This window comes from Mixophyes fleayi, chromosome 1 (genome assembly GCF_038048845.1).
Source record: "Mixophyes fleayi isolate aMixFle1 chromosome 1, aMixFle1.hap1, whole genome shotgun sequence".
Taxonomy (NCBI): domain Eukaryota; kingdom Metazoa; phylum Chordata; class Amphibia; order Anura; family Limnodynastidae; genus Mixophyes; species Mixophyes fleayi.
In genome coordinates, this window is record NC_134402.1 from 404,748,488 (window position 1) to 404,774,276 (window position 25,789).

At 38.9% G+C, this 25,789-nt stretch overlaps 1 protein-coding gene across 1 annotated transcript in view; it reads right to left on the reverse strand.

Annotated features, from left to right (window-relative positions):
• Nucleotides 1-24,071: 24,071 nt before the first annotated feature.
• TMEM232 (transmembrane protein 232) overlaps nucleotides 24,072-25,789 on the reverse strand; it is a 189,448-nt gene continuing 187,730 nt past the window's right edge. Inside the window, exon 14 of the mRNA XM_075181561.1 lies at nucleotides 24,072-25,780. Within this exon, the coding sequence (XP_075037662.1) occupies nucleotides 25,619-25,780 (162 nt within the window). The 3' untranslated portion in view covers nucleotides 24,072-25,618. The remainder of the gene's footprint in view (nucleotides 25,781-25,789) is intronic.

A 25,789-nucleotide genomic window follows, 5' to 3' on the forward strand; every position in this document is an offset into this window, starting at 1 on the left:
AAGTTGTACCACTGCTATATATATGTGAGGAGGGGCACGAGGAGATGAATGGAATACAGAGGATACACGGGGGGCACACGGAACTTGATCCCACGATGATAACCACAATACAATAATAACTGACAAGCGCTGCTTGAGGTATACAAAGTCACTATAGAGATCCGGGTAATAGGAAACAAAGTCAATAGTAACAATAGCTTCAGTAGATGGAAGACTCCGGAGATGAACACAACACAGTCCAGACGGATATGCAATACAATAGCAAAGTCAATGGAAAGTATGCATACCGCGGTTCAGGAGAGCAGGCTGTCAAGGAGAAGTGCAGGGATACCTGAACGGCTGAACGCCGGCAGGAGGAGAGACCACTGGAGGATGGAAGCGGTAATCAGGTTGGTGCAGCGCACGAAAGGTAACCGGTATCAAAGGAGCAATACTCAGGAAGCAGTAGTAAGTAAAACTGGAAACATGATGAACACGGGAGAGTTGAGGCTGTCTGGTATCCGGCAGTAGTAGCAGAGGCAGCGGAGGGGAGACACGCTGAACACAGGAGAGTAGAGGCGGTCTGGAATCCGGCAGTAGTAGCGAAGGCAGCGGAGGGGAGACACGCTGAACACAGGAGAGTAGAGACGGTCTGGAATCCGGCAGCAGTAGCAGATAGAAATCAGTGGAGAGCTGACACGATGAACACAGGAGAGTTGAGACGGTCTGGAACCCGGCAGTAGTAACGGAGGCAGCGGAGAGCAGACACGCTGAACACAGGAGAGTTGAGGCGGTCTGGAATCCGGCAGCAGTAGCAGATAGGAATCAGCTGAGTGCAGACACGATGAACACAGGAGAGTTGAAGTGGTCTGGAAACCACAATCGTAGTAGACAGGAATCAGCTGGAGCTGAATACACGAGGAAACACAGGAACACCTTCAGAGGCTCATGGGGAATGAGACTCCAAGATCAGGCAACTAGGTAATGATCACAGGTGGTTTAAATAGGGAGGGTTGCCTGATCATCCAATTCTTTAAAAGCAACAGGTACTGAAGGTTTCATAAGGGCTGCACATGCGCAGACCCTCAGGATGGCGGACGGCCACGGTTCCTGAACACAGGAGAAATGGCACTCACAGTCCGGTGAGTGACAGTACCCCCCCTTTTAAAGGTGGGCACAGAACACATGGAACCGGGTTTGTCCGGAAACTTGGAATAAAACTTCTTAAGAAGAGCTGGAGCGTTGAGATCTTCTGCTTTAATCCATGAACGCTCTTCAGGACCAAAGCCTTTCCAATGAACGAGCAAACGAAGAACTCCTCGTGAAATTTTTGCATCTAATATGTGAGTAATCTCAAAGTCCTCCTCTTGATGAGTTTGAACTGGCCGAGGTGCTGAAGGAGGGACCGAGAAACGGTTGATGATAAGAGGTTTGAGCAAAGACACATGGAAGGCATTGGAAATACGACGGTTCTTAGGTAGTAGAAGTTTGAAACAAACTGGATTTATCACTTGAATGATCCTATATGGACCAATAAAATGAGGAGGGAATTTCATAGATGGGACCTTCAAACGAATATTTTTGGTTGATAACCATACACGATCTCCGATTTTAAGTGGTGGAATAGCCCGTTTCTTTTTATCTGCAAAAGACTTATATCTGGCAGATGTCTTCTTTAAACAGGTTTTGACCTGAGACCAAATATTTTTGAAGGTCTGACAAACAGTCTCTACAGCAGGAACTTGGGTGGGAGGGAGGTCAGGAAATTCCGGAAAAGACGGATGGTGACCGTAAACCACAAAGAATGGAGTTTTAGAAGATGATTCATGATACATGTTGTTATGAGTGAATTCAGCCCATGGAAGCAAATCTACCCAGTTGTCTTGGTTGGCTGAAGAAAACATCCTTATAAAAGTCTCAAGATCTTGATTGACCCTTTCGGTTTGTCCGTTTGATTGAGGATGGTAGGAGGATGAGAGTGATAATGGGATACCCAAGGTCTTACAAAGGGCCCACCAGAATCTGGAAACGAATTGCACTCCTCTATCTGAAACAATCTCGGAAGGACATCCATGAATACGGAAGATTTCTTTGATGAAATAATCAGCCAGAGTAGATGAAGAAGGTAAACCGGCCAAAGGAACGAAATGTGCCATCTTCGAAAATCTATCCACCACTACCCAAATAGTATTGCACTTTTTACTAGGAGGAAGATCAGTAACAAAGTCCATACTAATATGGGTCCACGGCTTGGAAGGAATGGGTAGTGGTTGAAGCAAACCCGCTGGAGTTTTGCGGGGAGTCTTAAACTGGGAACACAATTCACAAGCAGCCACAAAATCTTTGACATCTCTCCTCATAGAAGGCCACCAGTAACTTCGAGAAAGAATTTCAAAAGTCTTGCGTTCACCAGAATGTCCAGAAAAACGAGAAGAGTGAAACCACGAAAGGATTTTCTTCCTAAGAGCAGGAGGCACGAGGGTTCTCCCAAATGGTAGCACCTTAGTGGAAGAAGCAGCCAGAGAAACACATTTGGGGTCTAATATATAGTGGTTAGGACCATCTTCAACGTCTGAGGACGTCACAAAAGCTCGAGATAGGGCGTCTGCTTTTTTATTTTTTGCAGCTGGTTTGAAGGTTATGATTAGTTCAAAACGAGAAAAGAAAAGAGACCATCTTGCTTGACAAGGATTCAAACATTTAGCAGACTGTAAATAGGACAAATTTTTATGCTCAATAAAAATTGTCACAGGATGACGAGCTCCTTCCAACAAATATCTCCATTCCTCTAATGCTACTTTTATAGCCAGCAACACCTTGTCCCCGATGGTATAATTCTTCTCTGCAGGCAGAAGACCTCGAGAGTAAAAGGCACAAGGATGGAATTTTTGTTGCTCCGATCTTTGGGAGAGAATGGTTCCTAAGCCAACATTAGAGGCATCTACCTCTAGGAAGAAGGGAAGTGTCCCATCAGGCTGTCGAAGAACAGGAGCGGAGGAGAAGGACTCTTTGAGAAACTGGAAAGCTTGAAGAGCCTCAGAGGACCATTGTTTAGTATTGGCCCCTTTACGAGTTAGGGCCACAATAGGAGATGCAATCGAGGAAAAATCTTGAATGAAGCGTCTATAGTAATTGGCAAAACCTAAAAAACGCTGAATTGCACGAAGAGTAGTTGGCTGAGGCCAATGTAATACAGCATTCACCTTTTCTGGATCCATCTGAAGACCAACTCCGGAGACAATATATCCCAGAAATGGAATCTGGGGCAACTCGAATGAACATTTTTCTAACTTGCAGAATAATGATTTTTTTCGGAGTCTGGAAAGGACCTCTGCCACATGTTGATGATGAGAAGGCAGGTCCTGAGAAAAGATTAATATGTCGTCCAGATAGACGACGACACAAACATATAACAAGTCCCGGAAGATCTCATTAATGGAACCCTGGAAAACAGCGGGGGCGTTACATAACCCGAAGGGCATTACTAAATATTCATAATGCCCGTCTCTGGTGTTGAAAGCTGTCTTCCATTCGTCACCGGACCTGATTCGAATTAAATTATAGGCACCACGAAGATCCAACTTGGTAAAGATCCGGGCTCCCTTGATACGATCAAATAACTCAGTAATTAATGGAATGGGATACCGATTTTTGATAGTTATGGCGTTAAGTCCACGGAAATCTATGCAAGGGCGTAATGACCCATCCTTCTTTTTTACGAAGAAAAAACCTGCTCCAGCGGGAGAGGTAGAAGGTCGAATAAATCCTCGCTGGAGATTCTCTTTGATGTACTCAGATGTGGCTTGAGTTTCAGGTAACGAAAGTGGATACACACGACCCCTGGGAGGAGTCTTGCCAGGTAGAAGATCAATCGGACAGTCCCACGAACGATGAGGAGGAAGACGTTCAGACTGAAGTTTATCAAATACATCGGCAAAAGAAGCATACTGAGGAGGAAGTCCCGGTGAACAAGGTGAAATGGAGGATTGCTGTATCTTGAGAGGAACGACTTGAGAGAGGCAACGATTATGACACTCAGACCCCCAAGATTGTAACTTGAGGAGTGTGCCAGTCAATCTGGGGAGAATGACGTTGAAGCCATGGAAGGCCTAATACAATCGGACTGGTAGTAACAGGAAGAATTAAAAATGAAATTTCCTCCTGGTGTAATACACCAATTTGAAGGGTTACTGGAGACGTACTCTGGGTGATGAGACCATTAATAATGCATGATCCATCGATAGCAGTCACAGTAATTGGTATTTTCAAAGTAATCACTGGTAGGGACCATTGAATCACGAGGGATTTAGAAATAAAATTTCCTGCAGCTCCAGAGTCAATAAGTGCTTGGGACATGAAAGATTTGGTAGCAAAGGAAACAGTAACATCAAAAGCACAAAACTTTTAATTTCGTAGAACATGGAGAGGACTCCAGGGACCCTAACTTCACCTCTCCAGAACTGGTTGGGCCTGGCATTTCCCGATTTTTTAGGTCATGAATTGAGCATATGAGTAGAATCAGCACAATAGATACAAAGTCTATTTTTTATTCTTTGGTCCCTCTCCTCTAAAGTTAATTTGGAGCGACCTATCTCCATAGGTGCTACCGGAGATGAAACTTGGCGAACTTGAGGACTTGAGCGAAGAGGTGCTTTATATGAAGTTGTTTTTTCAGACTCTCTTTCACGAAATCTCATGTCTACACGATGGCAAAGAGAAATCCAATCTTCTAGAGAAGTAGGTAATTCTTGAGTAGTCAGTGCATCTTTAATTTTATCAGAAAGTCCCTGCCAGAAGGCGGCAATTAAAGCTTCAGTGTTCCACTGAAGTTCAGAGGCTAATATCCGAAATTGAATGACGTACTGGGCTACAGTACGAGAACCCTGACGTAGACAGAGGATGCTGGATGCAGCGGAAATAACACGACCAGGTTCATCAAATACACTTCGAAACGTGGAAATAAATTTGGCACTATCTTGTAATAATGGATTGTTTCTTTCCCACAGAGGGGAAGCCCATGCGAGAGCTTGTCCGGAAAACAAAGAAATGAGATAGGCCACTCTGGAACGATAAGTAAAGAAATTGTGAGGTTGAAGCTCAAAATGAACTGAGCATTGATTTAGAAAACCCCTGCATGTTTTGGGGTCTGCATCATATTTTGAAGGAGTAGGCAGGTGTAGCGTGGAAGCAGAAGACACCTGGGATGGCACTGGGGAAACGGATAAAGGCACAGGAGCATCAACAGTAGCTGTGATATTTTGCGCAGAAGTTCCTTGGGAGGCTAACGCCTGGCAACATTGCAGCAATTGTTGTTGGCGAACATCCTGTTGTTCAAAACGGGTAACCAGATACTGCAGCATCTCTTTAGCTGTAGGTTCCGATCATGGGTCTGTCATGGCCTGATCTTACTGTCACGGGCACTAGGAGTCTTTGCCCAGGATATCACCAGATGATGTTCTTACCAGAGTAATATAGCTGGTACTATGGTCCTCTGGTAGCAGGGTGACAATGGAACAGGAGAATCAGCAGATGGTGAGAGACTGCTCAAGGAAAGTCTATGACTAGCAGCAACTGGTAAGGACTTAGATGTATGAACACGAGGAACCAGATGGACAAGTAAACGTGAGGAGAGTCAGTGGTCTGCGTACAGCAAGTTGTACCACTGCTATAGTGAGGAGGAATGTCCAGGAGTAGAGAGGAGGTAGTGAAAGTCAGTGGTCTGCGTATAGCAAGTTGTACCACTGCTTATGTGAGAGGATACTTGAAACTCGTGCCAATGGGAAACAGGAGTCAGTGGTCTGTGTTCAGCAAGTTGTACCACTGCTATATATATGTGAGGAGGGGCACGAGGAGATGAATGGAATACAGAGGATACACGGGGGGCACACGGAACTTGATCCCACGATGATAACCACAATACAATAATAACTGACAAGCGCTGCTTGAGGTATACAAAGTCACTATAGAGATCCGGGTAATAGGAAACAAAGTCAATAGTAACAATAGCTTCAGTAGATGGAAGACTCCGGAGATGAACACAACACAGTCCAGACGGATATGCAATACAATAGCAAAGTCAATGGAAAGTATGCATACCGCGGTTCAGGAGAGCAGGCTGTCAAGGAGAAGTGCAGGGATACCTGAATGGCTGAACGCCGGCAGGAGGAGAAACCACTGGAGGATGGAAGCGGTAATCAGGTTGGTGCAGCGCACGAAAGGTAACCGGTATCAAAGGAGCAATACTCAGGAAGCAGTAGTAAGTAAAACTGGAAACATGATGAACACGGGAGAGTTGAGGCTGTCTGGTATCCGGCAGTAGTAGCGGAGGCAGCGGAGGGGAGACACGCTGAACACAGGAGAGTAGAGGCGGTCTGGAATCCGGCAGTAGTAGCGAAGGCAGCGGAGGGGAGACACGCTGAACACAGGAGAGTAGAGACGGTCTGGAATCCGGCAGCAGTAGCAGATAGAAGTAAGTGGAGAGCTGACACGATGAACACAGGAGAGTTGAGACGGTCTGGAACCCGGCAGTAGTAACGGAGGCCGCGGAGAGCAGACACGCTGAACACAGGAGAGTTGAGGCGGTCTGGAATCCGGCAGCAATAGCAGATAGGAATCAGCTGAGTGCAGACACGATGAACACAGGAGAGTTGAAGTGGTCTGGAAACCACAATCGTAGTAGACAGGAATTAACTGGAGCTGAATACACAAGGAAACACAGGAACACCTTCAGAGGCTCATGGGGAATGAGACTCCAAGATCAGGCAACTAGGTAATAATCACAGGTGGTTTAAATAGGGAGGGTTGCCTGATCATCCAATTAATTAAAAGCAACAGGTACTGAAGGTTTCATAAGGGCTGCACATGCGCAGACCCTCAGGATGGCGGACGGCCACGGTTCCTGAACACAGGAGAAATGGCACTCACAGTCCGGTGAGTGACAGGGGGGATTACATCACATTTCCTGTTTTGCTCACACAATTAACTTGGTGTTACAGAACTTTTAAAAAATGACAATGACATGCAGGAGATGCTGTTTGTGTCCCAAAAAATTAAGGGTCATTTCGGGATTCTGCAACAGCATGTAGGAGAATGCAGCAGTTGCAAGAAGACTAGAATTTGAGGGGAATGTACTTTAGTCCAGCAAATTAGTCACCTGTGAAGAGAGTGCAGCCACAGTTAGCTTGAGTCAAGTGATTGCCTTAATTATACTTTTTGAGATGCAGCTGGAGAAATTGAAGGATGAAATAAAACTAAGCAAATCCGCTAACTATATTGTAATTGTAGATCTAGGACTTAATTCGCTTCGCCAGGATCCTAGAGCTATCAACATCCTGTAATGACGTCTCCTCCTTCAGTTTCTCTGGCAACTCCTTCTCGGAAAAAAATTAGCTTTCCCAAGACACCCAGTGGAGATGCAGATGAGTCAGCACAACATTTTGACATTTGCTCTGCTCTAAAAGAATTGCCCAAAAATCGTAACAGCTCTGCCATAAAATGAACTACAAACTCCATGAGGAAGGCCATTATCCGCAATTACATCAAAGTACACAGTCGTCTGTGATGGTGGATTCCAGCGGGGATGAATTTGTATTGTTTGAGGAAGATGTACACAATGATGAGGGTAAATATGATGACAGTGTAGATTGCAGGTGCTGAAATCTAGCTAAGAGAAGGGAGCTACCTGATGCTGGTATGCCTGGTAATATTTTGGGTAGAATGGTATCTTAGCAAATTTATGTTTTTCAATAGTAAACTTTCAGCTATTTTTAGAGAGTTGTTTATTTAAAATAAAAAAAAAAGGTACAAGCTTTGTATTTACATTTTTGTTTCCCTGACTTAAAACCACTATGCACTTGAACATAGGCTTTAGCACATGAGGTAGAGGGATTAGTATCATCATGACTGAGACTGGAGAGTGAGAAGAACACTGACATCTCCACTGACTGTGGAGAAGAACACTGACAGCCCTATTATTACAATTTCTGTTTCAGCACTGAACCCTGCCACCTCTCCTGTTTCTGAGTGAACTCTGGTACAGTAAAATCTAACTGCAGATTGAGACCAAGCCAGCCAGCCCTATAATTTCAGCAATGACTTTTAGCAATGGAGCACTGCTCTTTGCCTGTTACCTATATAATACTTCTAAATTTGCCTGCAAATTCAGAAAAAAGCCTGCAAGGACTTGTATATTTGGATTTCAGCAATGACAAAATTACCAAAGCAGCTCTTCTCTTTGGGTGTATATTAGACCCTACACTTATTAGTGCAAATTAAGAAAAAGCACCTGTAAGGACTTGTATATGAAGAAGAAATCCCAACGCATTTCTTCTCATTGGATGTATATTAGACCCTACACTTATTATTTCAAATTTAAAAAAAAAGCCTGCAAGGACTTGTACTTTAAGAAATATTACCAAAGCAGCTCTTCTCTTTGGGTGTATATTAGACCCTACACTTATTACTGCAAATTAAGAAAAAAAAAGCCTGCAAGGACTTGTATATTAAGAAAAAATACCAACACAGCTCTTCTCTTTGGGTGTATATTAGACCCTACACTTATTATTGCAAATTAAGAACAAAAAACTTCAAGGGCTTGTATATTAGTATTTCAGCAATGACAAAATTGCCAAAGCAGCACTTCTCTTTGGTTGTATATTAGACCCTACACTTATTAGTGAAAATTAAGAAAAAAAGCCTGCAAGGACGTGTAGATTAGTATTTCAGCAATGGAGCTCTTCTCTTTGCCACTCTATCCTACCCCTTCTGTATCCCTCTCTTAAATGGCGCTAGATCGCCGTGGAGGGCAGTATTTATAGATTCCAAAAATCGCGAGATCCGACGACGTCACAATGACGTTTTGCCTCATTTTGGAATCTGAATTAGCGCGAAAGTACCAAGTCGACTCAACTCGGTACTCGGATCCCCGAATGCGCAGGTTCGGTTTTCAAGAAACCGAGCCCGCCCATCTCTGAATGTATCACAGTTTAGTAAGACGACAATCAAATATTCTACAAGTTTTTTCCCAGTGTTCACTTGCCCTGTACAATTAAAACTTCTTGGGCGCTTACTCTGCTATTTATGACACATTGTCATTCATTCTGTTTTCTGCAAAATACAATTCCCATTCTGTAGACAATTCTATTTGATACACTAACGTGGTTGTATGGTCCTCTTTAAATAGGACCAAGAATATGAAAACTAGGGTTTAATCTTTTAGATTGGACATTTCACAATACAGTGTGTGTCTACATTTCATTGTAAATTAATTGGGATGTGCATTATACTGTACCAATCAAATGTTTTTATCTCCAAACAGAGACATGTTCAGCTCAGCCTGAAAGAATCTACATTGCCAAATTCAACTTTGCCGATAGCAGTGCGATGCTCTGGAATTATTTTCATGTTAATTATTATAATTTAAAAGTCCAAGTAAATGACAAAGACGCATTAGCAGGAAGATGTGCTCTCTTGACATATATTTTGCTATATTTATTTAATGCTCCCCACATTTATACGACTCATTAACATTTTCATCTCGTGGATTATGTATGAACTTTGCACAAATAAGCATTTCACAGGACTTTTAATAGGCACACAATGCCCTTCTATTATCATACATCAATCAGTTTTCTATGGTAATAGTTATGCTAAATTTACTAACCTGCATCTTAAAATGAAAGTTTTAACTGTTCATCAAAATAAATAGTGGCAATAGCTTCTTAATTCCCTACCAATATGGATCCCTTTTTTTCACTTACTTAGCTTATGTTTTCAATTTTCTTACAATTACATTTGAAACAAGTAGCAGTCCATTAAAGAACTACTCATCCTTATAAATAATGGCTGACACTACAGTAGCTATAACTATACTAGAGTGGTGAGAAATGTCTTGGAGCAATATATACCTATAGCATAAAAAACAATTTTTTTTGCATGCATTAACACTTCGGGGTATATTTACTAAACTGTGGGTTTTAAAAAAGCCTATAGCACCCAATCAGATTACAGCTGTCATTTTGTAGAATGTATTAAATAAATGATAACTAGAATGTGATTGGTTGCTCCAGGCAACATCTCCTCTTTTTCAAGCCCGCAGTTTAATAAATATACTCTTTCATCTCTAATATATATTTACTTGGCATCTGCTCTTTATACAAACCCTTCTGGAGCATAAAATTCTCCTATATCCCTTTCCTTCGCTATTATCTATACGGTACTATGGAGATGCCCTTACACTGGCACATACTATACAAGTGTTATCTTATTATTTACATTCAGCAAGCAGCCACTATGATGTAACCAACCAGGCTGTGCAATCGTTGGCCTGCCTGAAGATTCTGCCCTCTTAGTCGGCAAATCCATGCGCTTAGATTTTTTTATTTATATAATAGCTAAATGTGGATCAAACGAGTAGAACACTGAGAGAAAATGTAACAGTTAAGTTCAAATGTGATAATATAAAGAACTTTCATATGAGCTTCACTTTTGCAAACCATGTATGTTTGAGCCATGGGTAACTATCTGTATGAATAGGACAACGATTCTGCATAGATTTTCCATAACATTGCTCTTTTTGGTGTGGCACTATGTATGCGCTGTGCATAAAATTAGAGGCTATGGTTCATTAAAACAATCTTCTATGCTTTGCTTCATAAATGACCCCTTCTATTTACACTTAAGTGGCTCTTTATGGCCATTTACAATGTTGGAACCTGGATACTGCACTGTGATTTCACGCTGAAGTAAATATTTGCATTACATAGTGATTTACAGTACAATACACCAAGCTAAGTACTTAGCACAAGAAGCACACTTGAGACACCCATTCATCAACATTCCTGAAAGCAATCTTGATATTTATTGAGATAAATTACTTGCGGATGCATTTTGTTCCTGCACAGAATGTAGAAAGAAGAAATGCAAACATTGTCATTGGTGTTTAATTTTAATTCTATTATTTAATGACACAAAAGATCTCTGATTATCCCACTGAGAGCAATTAAAACATATATAATGAAAACTGTACATACCATATTGAAAGGAAAGGTTCACCACCCTCTCTAGACAATGGAGCAAGCTTTCTATTGCATTAGAAAATCTTATGCAAGCAAGAAAACATTCTGCCCATTATTACATGTTGTTAAAACTAAATTAATTTATTATGAGCTTTACACCTTTGAGCAATGTTAATAAATAACCCTCTATGTCAGTGATAAGCAATATGTAGAAGCTGGAGGGATGCGCAGAGCAAAGAGGGAGAACACAGTTAACTTACTGCTCCCGCTCTGGGTACACCACGTGACCTCCCTGCACTCTGTAGAGGAGGTCATGTGACGCGGAAGTTGGCTGCCCCTGTTCTGAAAAGATTGGAAGCAGCGGCTGGAGGCCGCCTGTTTCCCTCCGCAGCGCTATGTACATAAAATGTATTATAAATACATTGCATGTCTCCCAACATTTATCCAGATAAAATGTAGACAAAATAAGCTTTGCCACAATCAGTGCAAACCACACAGCTATTTCACACAAACCTCACCACAATCCACCCATTTTTCCGTTCAACCTTGCAAACCTTCTGAGACCGCTACTCTCATTTCTCCGTAAAGTCTGCCCATTTAAAGATCCACAAGTCACTGAAATTGGGCCAGATGGAAGGTATTCTTATCGTACTGTAAAAATATAGAATCAATATTGTGGCTGGGTTCTTGTTAGTCAAAATCAAAACACATCATACTGTACAGTCCAAGATACAGGCAAACAGGAAACTCTGGTTTAAGCAAGCTGTGATATTTATATTCCAAATTGGGAAAAAAAGTGGCCATTTCACAGAGGTGGTTTTAAAGTAGACCTGTCACCAGGAGGGAGTGTGGGGTTTTATTTATTCCTCTATTAAAAAATGATAATAAGTGCTAAAATAAAATATGTTTTCATTCCATCCATTTTGCCCAGAAGAGCTACTGCATCATAGCTGGCCAAAAATGCTCAACAGCTTTTGTGTGCAGCGCTATCTACCCTTTACTGCCCCTTCCACACCCAACCAGTAATAACTGCTGGATGGGCTGACATACAGGAGGGGAGCTGATACGAGAAAGACTTAGCTCTGTCCACTCCACTTGCATTCTAATACGTTGAACAGAGTAAGTGAGAAAATTACTCATGCACCAGTTCTCTAGCGGTACAACAAGTGACTGCTGTACTAGCTACCAGCTGACAATGGTAATAGGAGAAGCCAAGCTTCCTACTGGATGTAAGTGGTAATATCGCAAGATGTGGGATGCGAGATTTAATACTTTGCATCATCCACTGGACGGACTTATTTTTGCATAGATATAAGTTGCATATCTGCATTTTGTTTTTATGTGATTATTTAACTTGAACTGCTTTAATTTACAACTCGCAGCCCACATCCTGCGATATTACCAGCATGTCAATATATTGCTGCTTATGCATGTCATAACTCTGTATGTCATTCTGGCCAGAATTGATAATTTTGATGTCACAGTGATACTTATTACATTAAAGTTCATTTACTTTTAACACAGCTGCAATTACATATCTTTATGCGCCCTAGAACCTAATTCAACAATTTTTGTAGCTGTCAGCTGATGCTTTTGGTTGTGAGAGCAATTCTCTTCCAAACAGAAAATCCCTTGGTAAAATTTCATATGGTTTTACAATAGTTCATTCATTCGTTCGTTCGTTCGTCCATTCATTCATTCATGTGTTAGTTCATTCGGCCATTCATTAATTCAATTTGTCTGGAGACCATTTTAAAATATCTAAGTAGCTGTATATTCTAAGTTTATTCCTTTGGGGGGGTTTTCTGTGTTTATTACTTTAGTGATGGTTTTGGTGTCTCTTTTTAGAGATATTACACTTGTGACCCTTTGATTAGCAATGCCTACCAACTTTTGGGATATACCCATATCAGCACAATTCAAGGTGAGTGTATTTAAGTTGATAGCTTTCATTCCCCCATCTAAAGATTATTTATAAGATAGTGATGTCTCTTTGATTTTATCTTCCATTATCACATATCCACATCACTTCTGTAATTCCAAACAAGTGCTAAAGAAAAGGGTTCGTCAGTTACGACATTTGTGACTTCTGCTTCTTGAAGACAGATGAAGTATTCTCAAGTCACTATATCAGGTGGTTGCATGTGGCTGTATAAAATTGGTACATATGACTATTTCCTTGACATAGGACTCAATTTACCTGCAATGTACTTAAAACACCACACTGTGCCCATATTCCTGAGAGGCCATGACAAGCCCTTTCCTAGCTAAATCTGCCCTACAGAGAAGGACAGTAATGCCTTGCACCAAACTTAAGGAGGATAATTTTTCATTAGAATCAAATTCCAGAATAGGGCTACACTCTCTTAAACTGGTGGCTACAAAGCTAAGTGTAAGGTCTGACACAACTAAACAATTTAAGAAGTATATTAAGAAGCTAATTGTTTCTTAATAAACTTCTTAAACTTCTTAAATTAGAAGTTTATTAAGAAACAATTAGTCAAAATACAAGAGAGGGAGCATAAAGAACAACACAATGCAGGGGGAACAAGCAAAATATAAATGAAAAAATACAGCACTTGCTGAAAAATGCAGAAGCAAATAGAAACTCAAAGTAAGTCCAAATCCATAACACATGCAAAATATCCAGAGCAGGGCTGAAATTATTAGGCAAACGGCACATTAAGAAGTCCCAGAGGCAAGGGGCAAGACCAGGGAATCCACCATAATCGAAGGAACAAACCAGGACCAAGGACAAAGCAACACAAAGCAATCTGTAGGCAGACTAAACAGACTGATCTAACAGATCTAACAGGGAGTATAAGGCTCAGCCAGATTATAGAGTGTCATTGATTGCAGAGGTGTTGAAAGGGCTTTAACTCATGACCTGCTGGAATGCACACCACAGTAACTGCTGCAGGAAGGATCACAGGATCCTGACAGGAAGTAATGGAAACCGCTTCCTTTCAGGAATACATTTTATATTTTATTACTTTTATTTTGTTTATTCCTTTATACTTCTTTATTTTTATATTTTGTGTAATTGGTAAAAAAAAGGCTTAGAACAAATCTCCAGTAGATGTATTTTTAACAAGTTTTAACATTTTTAATAATTGAAATGGACAGACAGCTCTTTACCTGTTGCCAGCTTTTCATGGTTCTAAGTCTAAGTAGTTGTCAAATGTTTTCTGTTATAAATCAACCACTATCATCTTTATCCTGTAGTCTAGAAAAAAAACCATCATAACTTAACTACAGTACACTGTATGACAACAAGGGGTTAAGGTAAATTGTGGTTGTTTCTTCATTTACCAAAGCTTTACTCATTTTTTTCCCTCTAAAATATCACTGAGCAAAGTTGCATCATTCATCGCTAAAACCATTACTTTGATTGATTGAGAAATTACCAAATGTCTTTTAGTGCACATAACATGTTGTTCCTTATTTTAGAATCATCACTCATGTGTATCTGTCACTTCACCATGAAAAATAATATTGAATGTCATTTCTTATTTATTCCCCATACCTTCACAAGGGAGAGGAGCTCATAAAGAACAGCGCAGTAAACCAATGGTACAATATGTTCCAAAGCATGTATCATGATTCAAATTAATTTATATCTCTGGCAAGAACACATTAAATAAATGTCATTTATTTTTTGTTCAACAGGCATTGAAGACAACAGGAGAATTCTGAGGCTGATCAATACACTAAATGTATAGGTGTTTAATGGTTTCCCAAAGCCACCCTTTTCATCAGTATGTACATAGTAATTACTTTTGTGCAACATTTGTTTTAACAATTCTCCTGCTATTCCTCTATTTATACCACACCTCTTGGAAGACTAATAAAGTCCTTTGGATTTTAGTACCATCTCTATTTTAATTTTAAATTGTCAACATGTAACATGGGACAGTTAAGACTTGCTGTAGCAAAGTATGACAAGTTTGATGCATTAAATATAATCATCCCAAATACGGAACTAGATGAGGCTATTATGGCATGTAACAGAATGTTATGTAGTGTCAGACATAGATATTAGAATAGAAGAAAGCACCTCTCATTCTTAGTACCATTTTACACATATATGCCACAACTCTTTATTAAATAAAAGTACAAAGGAAGAAGGCAAGATATTATCATTTTGACTGTCGCAATCTTAAAAAGACTTCAGGGGGTAAATGATTCAAGCGGGTGATAACCCGCGATTTTAGTCCAAAATTTCTCAAATGTATCAAGCTGTGATTTTTACCCTGATCTTCAAAATCACTGGTCATCTCTGGCGCTTTGCTCACTGATGCAAAATCGGAGCTTGATACATTTACCCCCAGATGTTTATGAATATAGACTGAAGTTAAAGGGGAACTCCATTTTTAATCTAACTCATTTTAGGTTTGGCACAAATTGTTTAAACAGGGCACTGACAAACTATGAGTAACTAGAGCATGTAGTTTGATATTTCATATTGCTTAAACTCTACAGGAGAGACAACCACATTCTATAGGTTAATGTTTTGTTGATGGTCATGTAAAATCCTGTGGCTGCATCACTTATAAATAACTTATTTGTCGCTGGATCATGTAGAATTTATTTCAATTAGTGGTGCAGGCGCCAATTTATATCATTGCAAATGTACTTATTTATTTATATATTGGTATGTGTTTGTATGGAAATGTATTGGTTTAGGAGACAGTATGTCATCTCATGTCATGGGTTTTGCAACTGTCTAGAGACAGTTAATATCATGTTAATTAGACCTTTCCATCCCTCGGTAACCAAAACATCTGTTGAGCCTGAAAGACAGAAGGAGGTAATTATACTTGCTGGTAGACTCCCTATACAAGTGATTACAGATGAATGTGAATTTTGCAACTTAAATTGCGTTCAAACAAGGGTTATAGAAATCTTATATCCTGATGGTAAACATTCAATAGAAATCCTCAGATATAGTGGTACCACTAATAGCAATGTAAAAAGTGTTAAATCCCTTCAGGCTGATTTATGTGCAGGCTGCATAAATCAGTCTGGATTGGTTAAAGAGCCCTGTTTTACACTGAAATTTATTTTATGATCTGTACTTCTGGAAAGATCACTAGTACCACAAACCTGCGTGTGTAACTGTCCTTTTTAGGACTTCCTGAGCTAATAAACATCACTGCTTAAGGAACCTGCTTTAACGTCTACCTGCTGTAATTCCTGTGACCACAGATTAGTCTGTTATCCGGCTGTTCTAAGATTTTGACCCTACGTCCAGTACAAACCCTCTGCCTGCTACCCTGCAGCTGTGGCCAATGTGATAGGCCAGGATGAACCATCCACAGCGACCCTGATCTGAAGGCAAGAGGTGGTGTCCCAGCCCAGATGCACCAGCAAGGGGGTACACTAGTAGCGAGAGTTACCCAGATGGACACTGTTCTAGGTGCCGCTAAGGAGCCTAGTAGTGGTAGCAACAAAAGCCCCTCCTACTGCAGTTAGTGGGCACATTTGGAAGAAATAAAGGGGATGGTACAAGGCAAACCCAGCCGGTCCCCAGCAACACAACAGACAGGGTGGCATAGGAGGTCCATCATGCCACTGATGCTGTCTGAGACACAGCTCCAGAATCTCTTTCATCCAGGTTCTCCAAGTAAACAACTTTTTTTATCTCAGGCTCCCAGACCAAGATAAACACTGTTCCTCATGAAGAATTTGCAAGTCTTCAACCCTATAACTCCTGACAAATGTGCCCCAACAGCCACCCCTCTCTTAAAGTCATTGAGGTATTTTCCATTAGCTATGGCCATCACCTTTTTGGGCAGCTAGACCTGTTCAACATTTTTATCCATGACTCTAAGAGCTAGATTTACTAAGCTGCGGGTTTGAAAAAGTGGGGATGTTGCCTATAGCAACCAATCAAATTCTAGCTATCATTTTGTAGAAGGTTCTAAATAAATGAAAGCTAGAATCTGATTGGTTGCTATAGGCAACATCCCCACTTTTTCAAACCCGCAGCTTAGTAAATCTAGCCCTAAGACTCATGGCATGTTAATTGATGGTTCATTTACCAAAGTTTTTCCTTTCATTTGGGAGTTATCATGTATGTATTCAGGTAATGATACATTAGAGAGACAGTTATGTGAGTCTTTGCCCTATTGTCCTTCTCCATTTTCATACCTATGCATAGGATGGGTAATTTTGAATTGTTGATGAGGATAACAATGATTACATCTATAAAGCACCTGGGCTTTACGAAATTTCACCGGTATATGAGCCAGATTTATTAGAAATATTTACCACAAACTGTTAAAGCAATGTATATGTGATCCTCAACTAATAGAACCACTTCTCGAGATGTTCACCTATAGCAGCCCCCTTTCCGAGGAACTTGATTTGTTCCACAGTATTCAGTTACCCCCAGAACTTAAGTTTGGGTAATAGTACTTGTTGATTAACAATTGCCCAATGGAGTGGACAGAACATGGTAGGAGGTAGTGAGTAACCTGATGGGGTAGTGTTGCAAACTGAGACTCAGACAGTAAGTAGCAGAAAGGCCAAGGTAATGGGTATAGAAGACAGCAGTTTCTTTAAACAAGCCAGAAGTCAGGGTAGGTAGAGATATATATGCAGATCAATTTAACAAGCCAAGGGTCAGGAGTGGAGAAAACAGCAGAATCCTTTAAACAATCCAGGTAAAATACAGAACAGTTCTGGATACAAGACACAGTAGGTCAAACAAGAACTATCCCCAGCATTGTTATAAAAAAGAGGATTATAAAGGTAGCAGTACCAATCAGAAACTGCAGATGATTAGCTGCATGAGTGTGGTAAGTGATTGCACAGCTGACGCTGCTAGACTGAGAGCTGAAGAAAAGCAGGTAAGTGTTTACCTAGCAACCAGCTGATTTGTGAAGAGAAAGCTCATAGGAGGAGAGGACACTAATTGGTAATTAGGTAATCATCTTCCGTCTTGAATGCAGTGGCGAATATCCTGCAGGCATACAAAACTTAGTAAACACTGACGCTTAGCAAGGAAAATGCTGGTTATCAACTGGACATGCAGCAGAGACCACTGCATAAGTAATCATAGGAGGGCACATAATGTAACCGGCTGTCAGGGGGTAATGCCAGTAATATGATCAGACAGGCAACAGTGATCAAAATACATCTAGGTGCAACCTGCTGCTGCTTGACAAAGGAAGGGTGCCGTCTACTAATTAACGGTCGTAACCCCAGATACCCCAGATAAAAATTTGTCTAACCCTTTCTTAAGCATATCAATTGAATTTGCCATCACAACCTTTCCTGGCAGTGAATTCCATATCTTGACTGTCCTTATTGTAAAGAACCCCTTCCTTTGTTAGTTGTGAAACTTCCTCTCCTCTAACCTTAGGGGGTGACCGCATGTACAGTCCACGGGGTAAAAAGGTTCCATGAAAGTTCTCTGTATTGATACTTAATGTAGTTGTACATGGTAATCCTATCCCCTCTTAGACACATCTTTTCTAACATAAACATGCCTAAACTGGCTAGCCTTTTCTCATATCATAATGACTCCATACCCTTTATCAATTTTGCGCCCTTCACTGAACCCTTTCTAGTTCCAAAATGTCTTTTTCAGAGTGAAATAGGGTTCTGCTAAGGGTGCAAATTTGATAAAGGGTATGGAATCATTAAGTTATGAGACAATGCTGTTTTCTAGATGTAATTCCCTTATTTTGTAAACAATCACTTATGTGGCACTGTGTCAAATGCCTTTGCAAAATCTAAGTAGACAATATCTATTGCACTACCATGGTCTAAGTTTCCACCAACTTCTTTGTAAAAACTAAGTAGATTAGTTTGACAAGACCTATCCCTCACAAATCCATGATGATTCCCATTAATTATCTTACTGAGTAACAAGTAATTCTGAATACTATTCCTTAATATACCTTCCAGTAGTTTCACCACTATTGATGTCAGCCTTACAGGTCTATAATTCCCTGGTTGTGATCTCATTCCCTTTTTAAACAACAGCATCACATCTGCTATTTGCCCATTCCTTGGTACTGAGACTGATAAAATTGAATCTATGAAAATTAAAAATAGCTGTTTAGTTATTTCTGAGTTTAGCTCTATAAGAACCCTTGGGTGTATGCATTCTGGAGCTGGAGCTTTATTATTCCTACCATTTGTTTCTCTCTAGTAAATACTGAAGAAAATAATTGCATTCATCTGCTTTTTTCTTATTATCATTAATCATTCCACCAATCTCACTGCTTAGGGGTCCTATATTGTCTTTTTGAATCATTTTGCTATTTATATACTTAAACATTTTTTTTTAGGGTTTGTCTTACTTTCTTTCGCAACTTGTTTTTCATTTTCCAATTTAGCCAATCTAATTTATTATAGGAATGAACTTATGTTTCCAACAACATTTTAAAGACAGACCACTTTTCTTCTGTATTTCTTTTTTCAAAAACCTAGTCCCAGTCTATGCACTATATAGACTTTTTTAGCATATTAAAATTTTTCCTTCTAAAGTTTAAAGTTCTAATTGATCCTTTATACTGTTTGTTCTGGAAACTAATTTCAAATGAGACAATATTATGATCACTGTTTCCCAAGTGCTCCCTTTCTTGAATATTTGATATTACATCTATATTACTTGTTATTATGAGGTCCAGTATAGTCCGTTTTCTAGTTGCTTCCTCTACTATTTGGGACATGCAATGGTCTTTTAGTGTGCTCAGTAATCAGCAGCGGAAAGTGGGTATAATTAGTCCAAGAAACTACCGTCATGTGTGCTGTTTGTCTAAAGGGATTGAACTCTCTTAGAATCAAGAATTTTTTGAGCAACAAACTTCTGGGGTTCATCCAGATCTGGTGCCCGAGTACTTGAAGGCTGAAGATGTTGAGACTGACCTGGGTATAACACTGGTTTGAGAAGGGAGCAGTGAAAGGTGTTAGGAATCCTCAAGGAGCCAGGAATCTTTAACCTGAAGGCCACTAGGTTGACTTGTTTAAAAATTATGAATGGTTCAATGAACTTAGGCCCAAGTTTCTTGCAGGGCTGTCTGAGCTTGATGTTGCGTGTTGAGAGACAGACTTTCTGTCCTACTTTAAAAGAACAGAGTGTACAGTGGCTGTCAGAAAAAGAGGCTCCCCTTAAAGAGGACTGAACTTTCCTCCAAATAATTCTGAGGTCTGCAGCGGTGGAACATATCTACGGAATACCAGCGGACCTAAGTGAAAACAAAGAATTGGACCTGGGGTGGAACCCAAAATTACAGTAGAACGGAGAAGTATGAGTAGTAGAATGACATGAGTAATTATATTCAAATTCTGCCCAGGGTAACAGAGAAGACCAATTTTCGTGGAAGTCCGAGGTATATTACCGTAAGAACTGCTCCAGGGATTGGTTAACCCTATCAGTTTGACCGTTAGATTGCGGGTGGTGTGCAGATGGAAGACTGATATTGATTTCAAGAAGAGTACAGAAAGATTTCCAGAACGCGCAACAAACTGGGAACCCAGATCCAAGACAATATCAGCAGGGAGCCAATGGAGTCAAAATATATGTTGAACTAAAAGATTAGCCAGGTATCAGGCACAGGGAAGTCTGGTCAATGGTATGAAATGAGACATCTTGCTAAACCGGTCTACAACCACCCATATGGTGTTATGCCCTGCGGAGGATGGGAGATCAACGATAAAGTCCATTGACAGATGTGTCCAAGGTTTCGAAGGAATGGATAAAGGAACAAGCTGGCCTGAAGAGTAGTCACATACTGTCAGCACTGATGGTGTACAGTTGCACACTGGTAATGGCAGTGTTCTTTTGTGGAATGAAGACAGGCATAGTGTGCCTGCCGCCAAAGCATTAAATAGAGTGGGTGTGCCTACAAAAATCTGTTTGACAGCACTTATAAAATATTTAATACAATTAAAAATAAAACATTGTGATTCTACAATGTTTTGATCAATGTAATCATGTCTGCTAGTTCCTCCTTTGTTCTTATTTGATAATGCCCTTGTTATGTTTCATTTTCCAATAGTTATATTTTTCATGTCAAGTTATTTATAAATTATTACAATAATTTATTTCATACAGACAAAACCTGGCAGTGGTGGTGCTCTTGATCGCGAGTACAAATAAAATGTCCTTGGGGGAGCAGAGCAAATATGTAAATCCATGCCTGGACATTATGCTCCCCAAGATGTCTTCTTCTTTGTAGAGAGTATAACTGGAGCTGTCCTTAACTAGCTTCTATTTTTTATTATTTCTCAGAGCTCTTCCAGCAGGGTAGTGTAGCATCTCTTCAGTTTCTTTTATAAAAAAAAAGTTGAAAATAAAGAATATAAAAAAATACTAATACAGCTGACTTGATTATAAAAATAATCTTTTCTGCTTCAGTAAATGCAATTTTTATTTTATAACTGTAATCATTATAATTTTATTATTGTTGTCTCTATTATTATTGTTTTATATGGTTTCATTGTTTTATACTGATCATATAATCCAGCAACTTTAAGACGTTTCCTTTATGACTTTAGACTGCAGAAGCATGCTCTGTGCAATAAACAAGGATATCAATTTGCAGCATCAAAATCACCCATGTAGCCTCATTGCGATAAGTGTTGCCTGTGAATGTTACTTATTATTATTTTTATTATTATTATTAATATGTAAGGTGCCATAGTGCTCCACAGCATTGTACAGTAGGGTAAATAGGACATACATAAAACAGGGACAAAGATGATAAACAGAATAAATGCCGACATAAAAACAAAGCGTACATTCCAAATGGTAGAGGGCACAGGTGAAACAAGAGGAGTGTGGTTTAGAGTGGAGATTGGGACAATTGTGAGGGTGCATTAGTGTGAGTAGTAGCGATGGGAGTAGGGTAAGCAGTAATAAAGAGATGGGTTTTACTGGATAGCGATGTGTTTTAGATTAGATTTTTATTAACAAAGTTCATTTCATAGCAAAACAGGAAAAACATGGGTAATGGACTATCTTGATCTGTTATTAAATATACATAAATATGTATATAAGAACATAAATATGTGTTATTTTAATTTCCTTGTTCATGTTTTAATTTGTATTGTCCCTCCAGATTTTTATCGATTAAGAATTCCAAGCACTGGATCTCAAACAGAATGTTTAAGTCTTTCATGAGTCTGGTCCTTTTTATTATTTTGAAAAAATGCCATGAAGTATTATGTATAATGTAAATTAAATGTGCAATATCTACATGCTTCCTAGTGGTCTTGCTGCTTCAGAGTTTATTCTTCGGATATTGTTTACTGGAACCTGGAGTATTAATTGACAAGTTAATTTCTACAACATGGATATGTGTGAATTTAGGAAAAATAAAGTGGTAAGTTAGAACAATAATTGCATTCTGTTACAAATAAGTAGCAGTGAATAGAATAATAATTTATTGTCTCAGCAGGTTACAGCCAAGACCAGGATTAGGCAGCGTATGGCTCTCCAGCTGTTATGAACTGCCTGCAACAGCTGTACAGTTACAGATAGTCTATCTGTAGTCTAGGCAGACCAGCAAATATATATTTCTTTATCTACAAAAAGTAGGCATTACAGCTGAGCCAATCATTTAGTAATATATTTCTTATCTTAAAATTAACCCTTATCTTAACTTTGTAAGATACTTCAAATGCTAGATAGGTTAATCAATTTCAGAGATCCCCCCCCCTCGACGATTTAATTCACAAATTGATCCCAATTCACCAACAATTAGCATAATAGATAATGCCCCTGAAGAATTAGGCCGATAACACAACCAGATAAATTGTGATTCACCACCTTAGGCACATAGCAGTGAGTCACTGATTCGTCAATAGAAACCACAATTTGCAAAATTCCGGATGATTTGCAAATTTGCATCTGAATTTTGGTGAATCAGCACTAAAAGAATTTCTGGGGTCTGGTGAAGTACATCTCTTCATCTAATATCTGATTAATCTTATCCTGGATTATTCCATATAGATAAATGTATGTCTGAGGAAGAAATTTATAATATTATATACTAATGATTTCACGTCAAGAGCCTTCACAAAAAATGTAATACATTAATCATCCAATATGATCATGTTTGCTCCAACCATGTCTTTCAACTGCTCACTACCTCCTAAAAAAAGACTATCCTACATGTATTTCAGCATAAATTTAAAATATTTAACGTCCATGGACTGAAAATACTTATTTTACTTTAACAGATATTCATTTATATGTGTAGAGGTTAAAACATATCTGACAATTCAATGTGACTCCACACAAAACACACCTCAAATATTCCCCACTCACACCTAACTGGGAGTAAAAGTGGTCACCCACTCTCTACCGCCCCTCCTCTGAGCTTCGATGTGCTAATGCAGAAGTCGGCTACTCCAGGCAATGGACAAGTTCAGTCTTATTCTCTGCTTTTTCACCCATCAAACTTCACCCAGGGTCCATGGGGCCACAGATGATACTTGCAGCGGCATAAAACAGAGAATAAAAGTTGTTTGTGTGCAGAAGAGCTATATCATCTTATCATAACACTTTTAATAATCCTCCAATTAGATTCCACTGGTATTATTACCCATGTGTATATGCAATGACACAGAGTTCCCCAAGCCTTTCTAAAGTCTGTTGCTGCAACCTCCAAATAAAACATCTTATTATAATCTAGATTTATTAAGGTTGTTGCTTCCATTACTGCTTTGTTTTGACCCTTTACAGCGGCTGTAGAGTGTTGTGAAGATTTCATTAATTCATTATGTACTATATATAGCAAAAAATTACTTAATCGGTCTACAGTAACATTGTAAATAGTGAGGCATTGTTAGTTATATGGAAACAATGATGCTATACAACCTGAAAATGTCCTTACTTCTAATGACAGCAATGGGTAGGTAGTTGTTTAAGCTTCTAGATATTTTTATTTATTTAATTCTAAGGAATAGGCTTCCTCCTTATATATCAGGAAGATGATGTCATACTACTTCATTCTGAGGTTGTATTATTATATGCAATATTATTACTGCTATTCTATATAATATATCTCATTTAGCAGTGTACATAAGTTACACCAACATGTTCCACCATCCTGTTCCCAATGTATTTTATTAGGAAGATAATCTACAGCACAATGCAATCCAGTTTGTGGAGGTATACATTACATACAAAAAATAAAAAAATCACATAAGGTAAATAACCATTATTTTGTGAGGAAGAGTATAAATTTCTGGAAGCCATAAAAGTCCAGTGTGCTTCACAGTATCCCGTTTGTATTAATAAAATGTTTAATTGGTACAATGAATGCAACAACAAGTTGCAAATATAAAAAAAGCAACGATCATTGCAGGAAAAGTCTAGCATATAATAGACTCAGAACACACAATTGTCAGAATTAATATTGAAAATATAAACACAGTTCTCGGCTAGGTCAGAAAACACACAAATTGAATAAACAAGTCCAAACAGCATTGTAATCATAACATACCAATATAAAAATAAGGCAATTAAATACTACATTATCCACCAAGCAATCAAAAATATTTACAAAACCGCCATTAACAATGATAATTCACTGAAATGTACCTAATAAAAATTCTAGTAAATAAAGTACCAGTCACAAAAAGTGACCTGACACAAACAATACCATAGAACTATGAAATCGAATAATTATAATGGACACTAGATATAACTACCAATACTTGGATTAAGAAACCTGCAAAGCCTAGTTTACGAAAATCTTTCCTGAGCGTTATTTTCCAAAATTGTTCTTCCTTTACTAAATTTAATGCAATTTTTATATTTTATACTCATTTTTAAGGATGATTCTCATAGTGGACACCTGTTATCTTGCAATCACAGCAGACCTAGGCATTCCACTGTTGTCTTTTTTATCTTGTCTTCTCCTTTCTCACACATTATTTAAAATAGAATATATTTCATCATTTAAAAAAGAAAGATACAATATCCTCTGGGCAATTACTTTAATGTATATGTTAAATAAGTGAGATGGTGCAAACTCCAATCCATCTGTTGATCTCCTTTTATCTATTTTGACAACATCCTCTGGGCCATTACTCTGTGACATTCCATTTTTCACACCAAGAAATCCATGTCACAGAGAGACAGTAATTGTAATTATCTATTATTATTTTTTATAATTCTTTATGTTATTTAAAGTACAACAAGTACACAAAAGGACAGAGAGTCTAATACAGTAGTTACATATCAGAATATTGCAAAGTCAAACATAATAACAAAATAACAACAACAGTAGAATGAAGGGAGTTATTTTTAAGAATAAGGAGTTAAGGTAGGTGGGGGGAATGATAGTTAAAGATAAAAAGGGGGAGGCAGTACAAATAGGGAGGAAGCCATCACTTTGTCATATTAAAGAGGATAAGTAGCTGCCTAATAATGTTAGATTTATGAGAGGGTGATCTACTGTATGGAAAGGGGTAAGATATATATGGAGGGAGCCAACACTCTGCAATCTATTACATGTTAAATTTCAATGTACATTTTTTTTTTACAAATAATCTATATAAACTGTCAACAGAGCACAATGGTAATCCTGAAATGAATGGGAGATTTGTATCTATATGTACTATATTACTTTTCTTATAGTCATATAGTCATCCTTTTATGTTAGGAGTTCGTAAGGTTTGCTTGTTTTCTTTAGTTTTTGCTGTCTTTTTTTCATTATTTCAGTGAAATGTTCTTCTTCCTTTTTTTGCTTTTCTTGTTGCTCTGTGACCATTTCTTCTTTTGCTTCTTTCATCCTAATGGTCATCTCTTTTGCCCACTGTAGAAA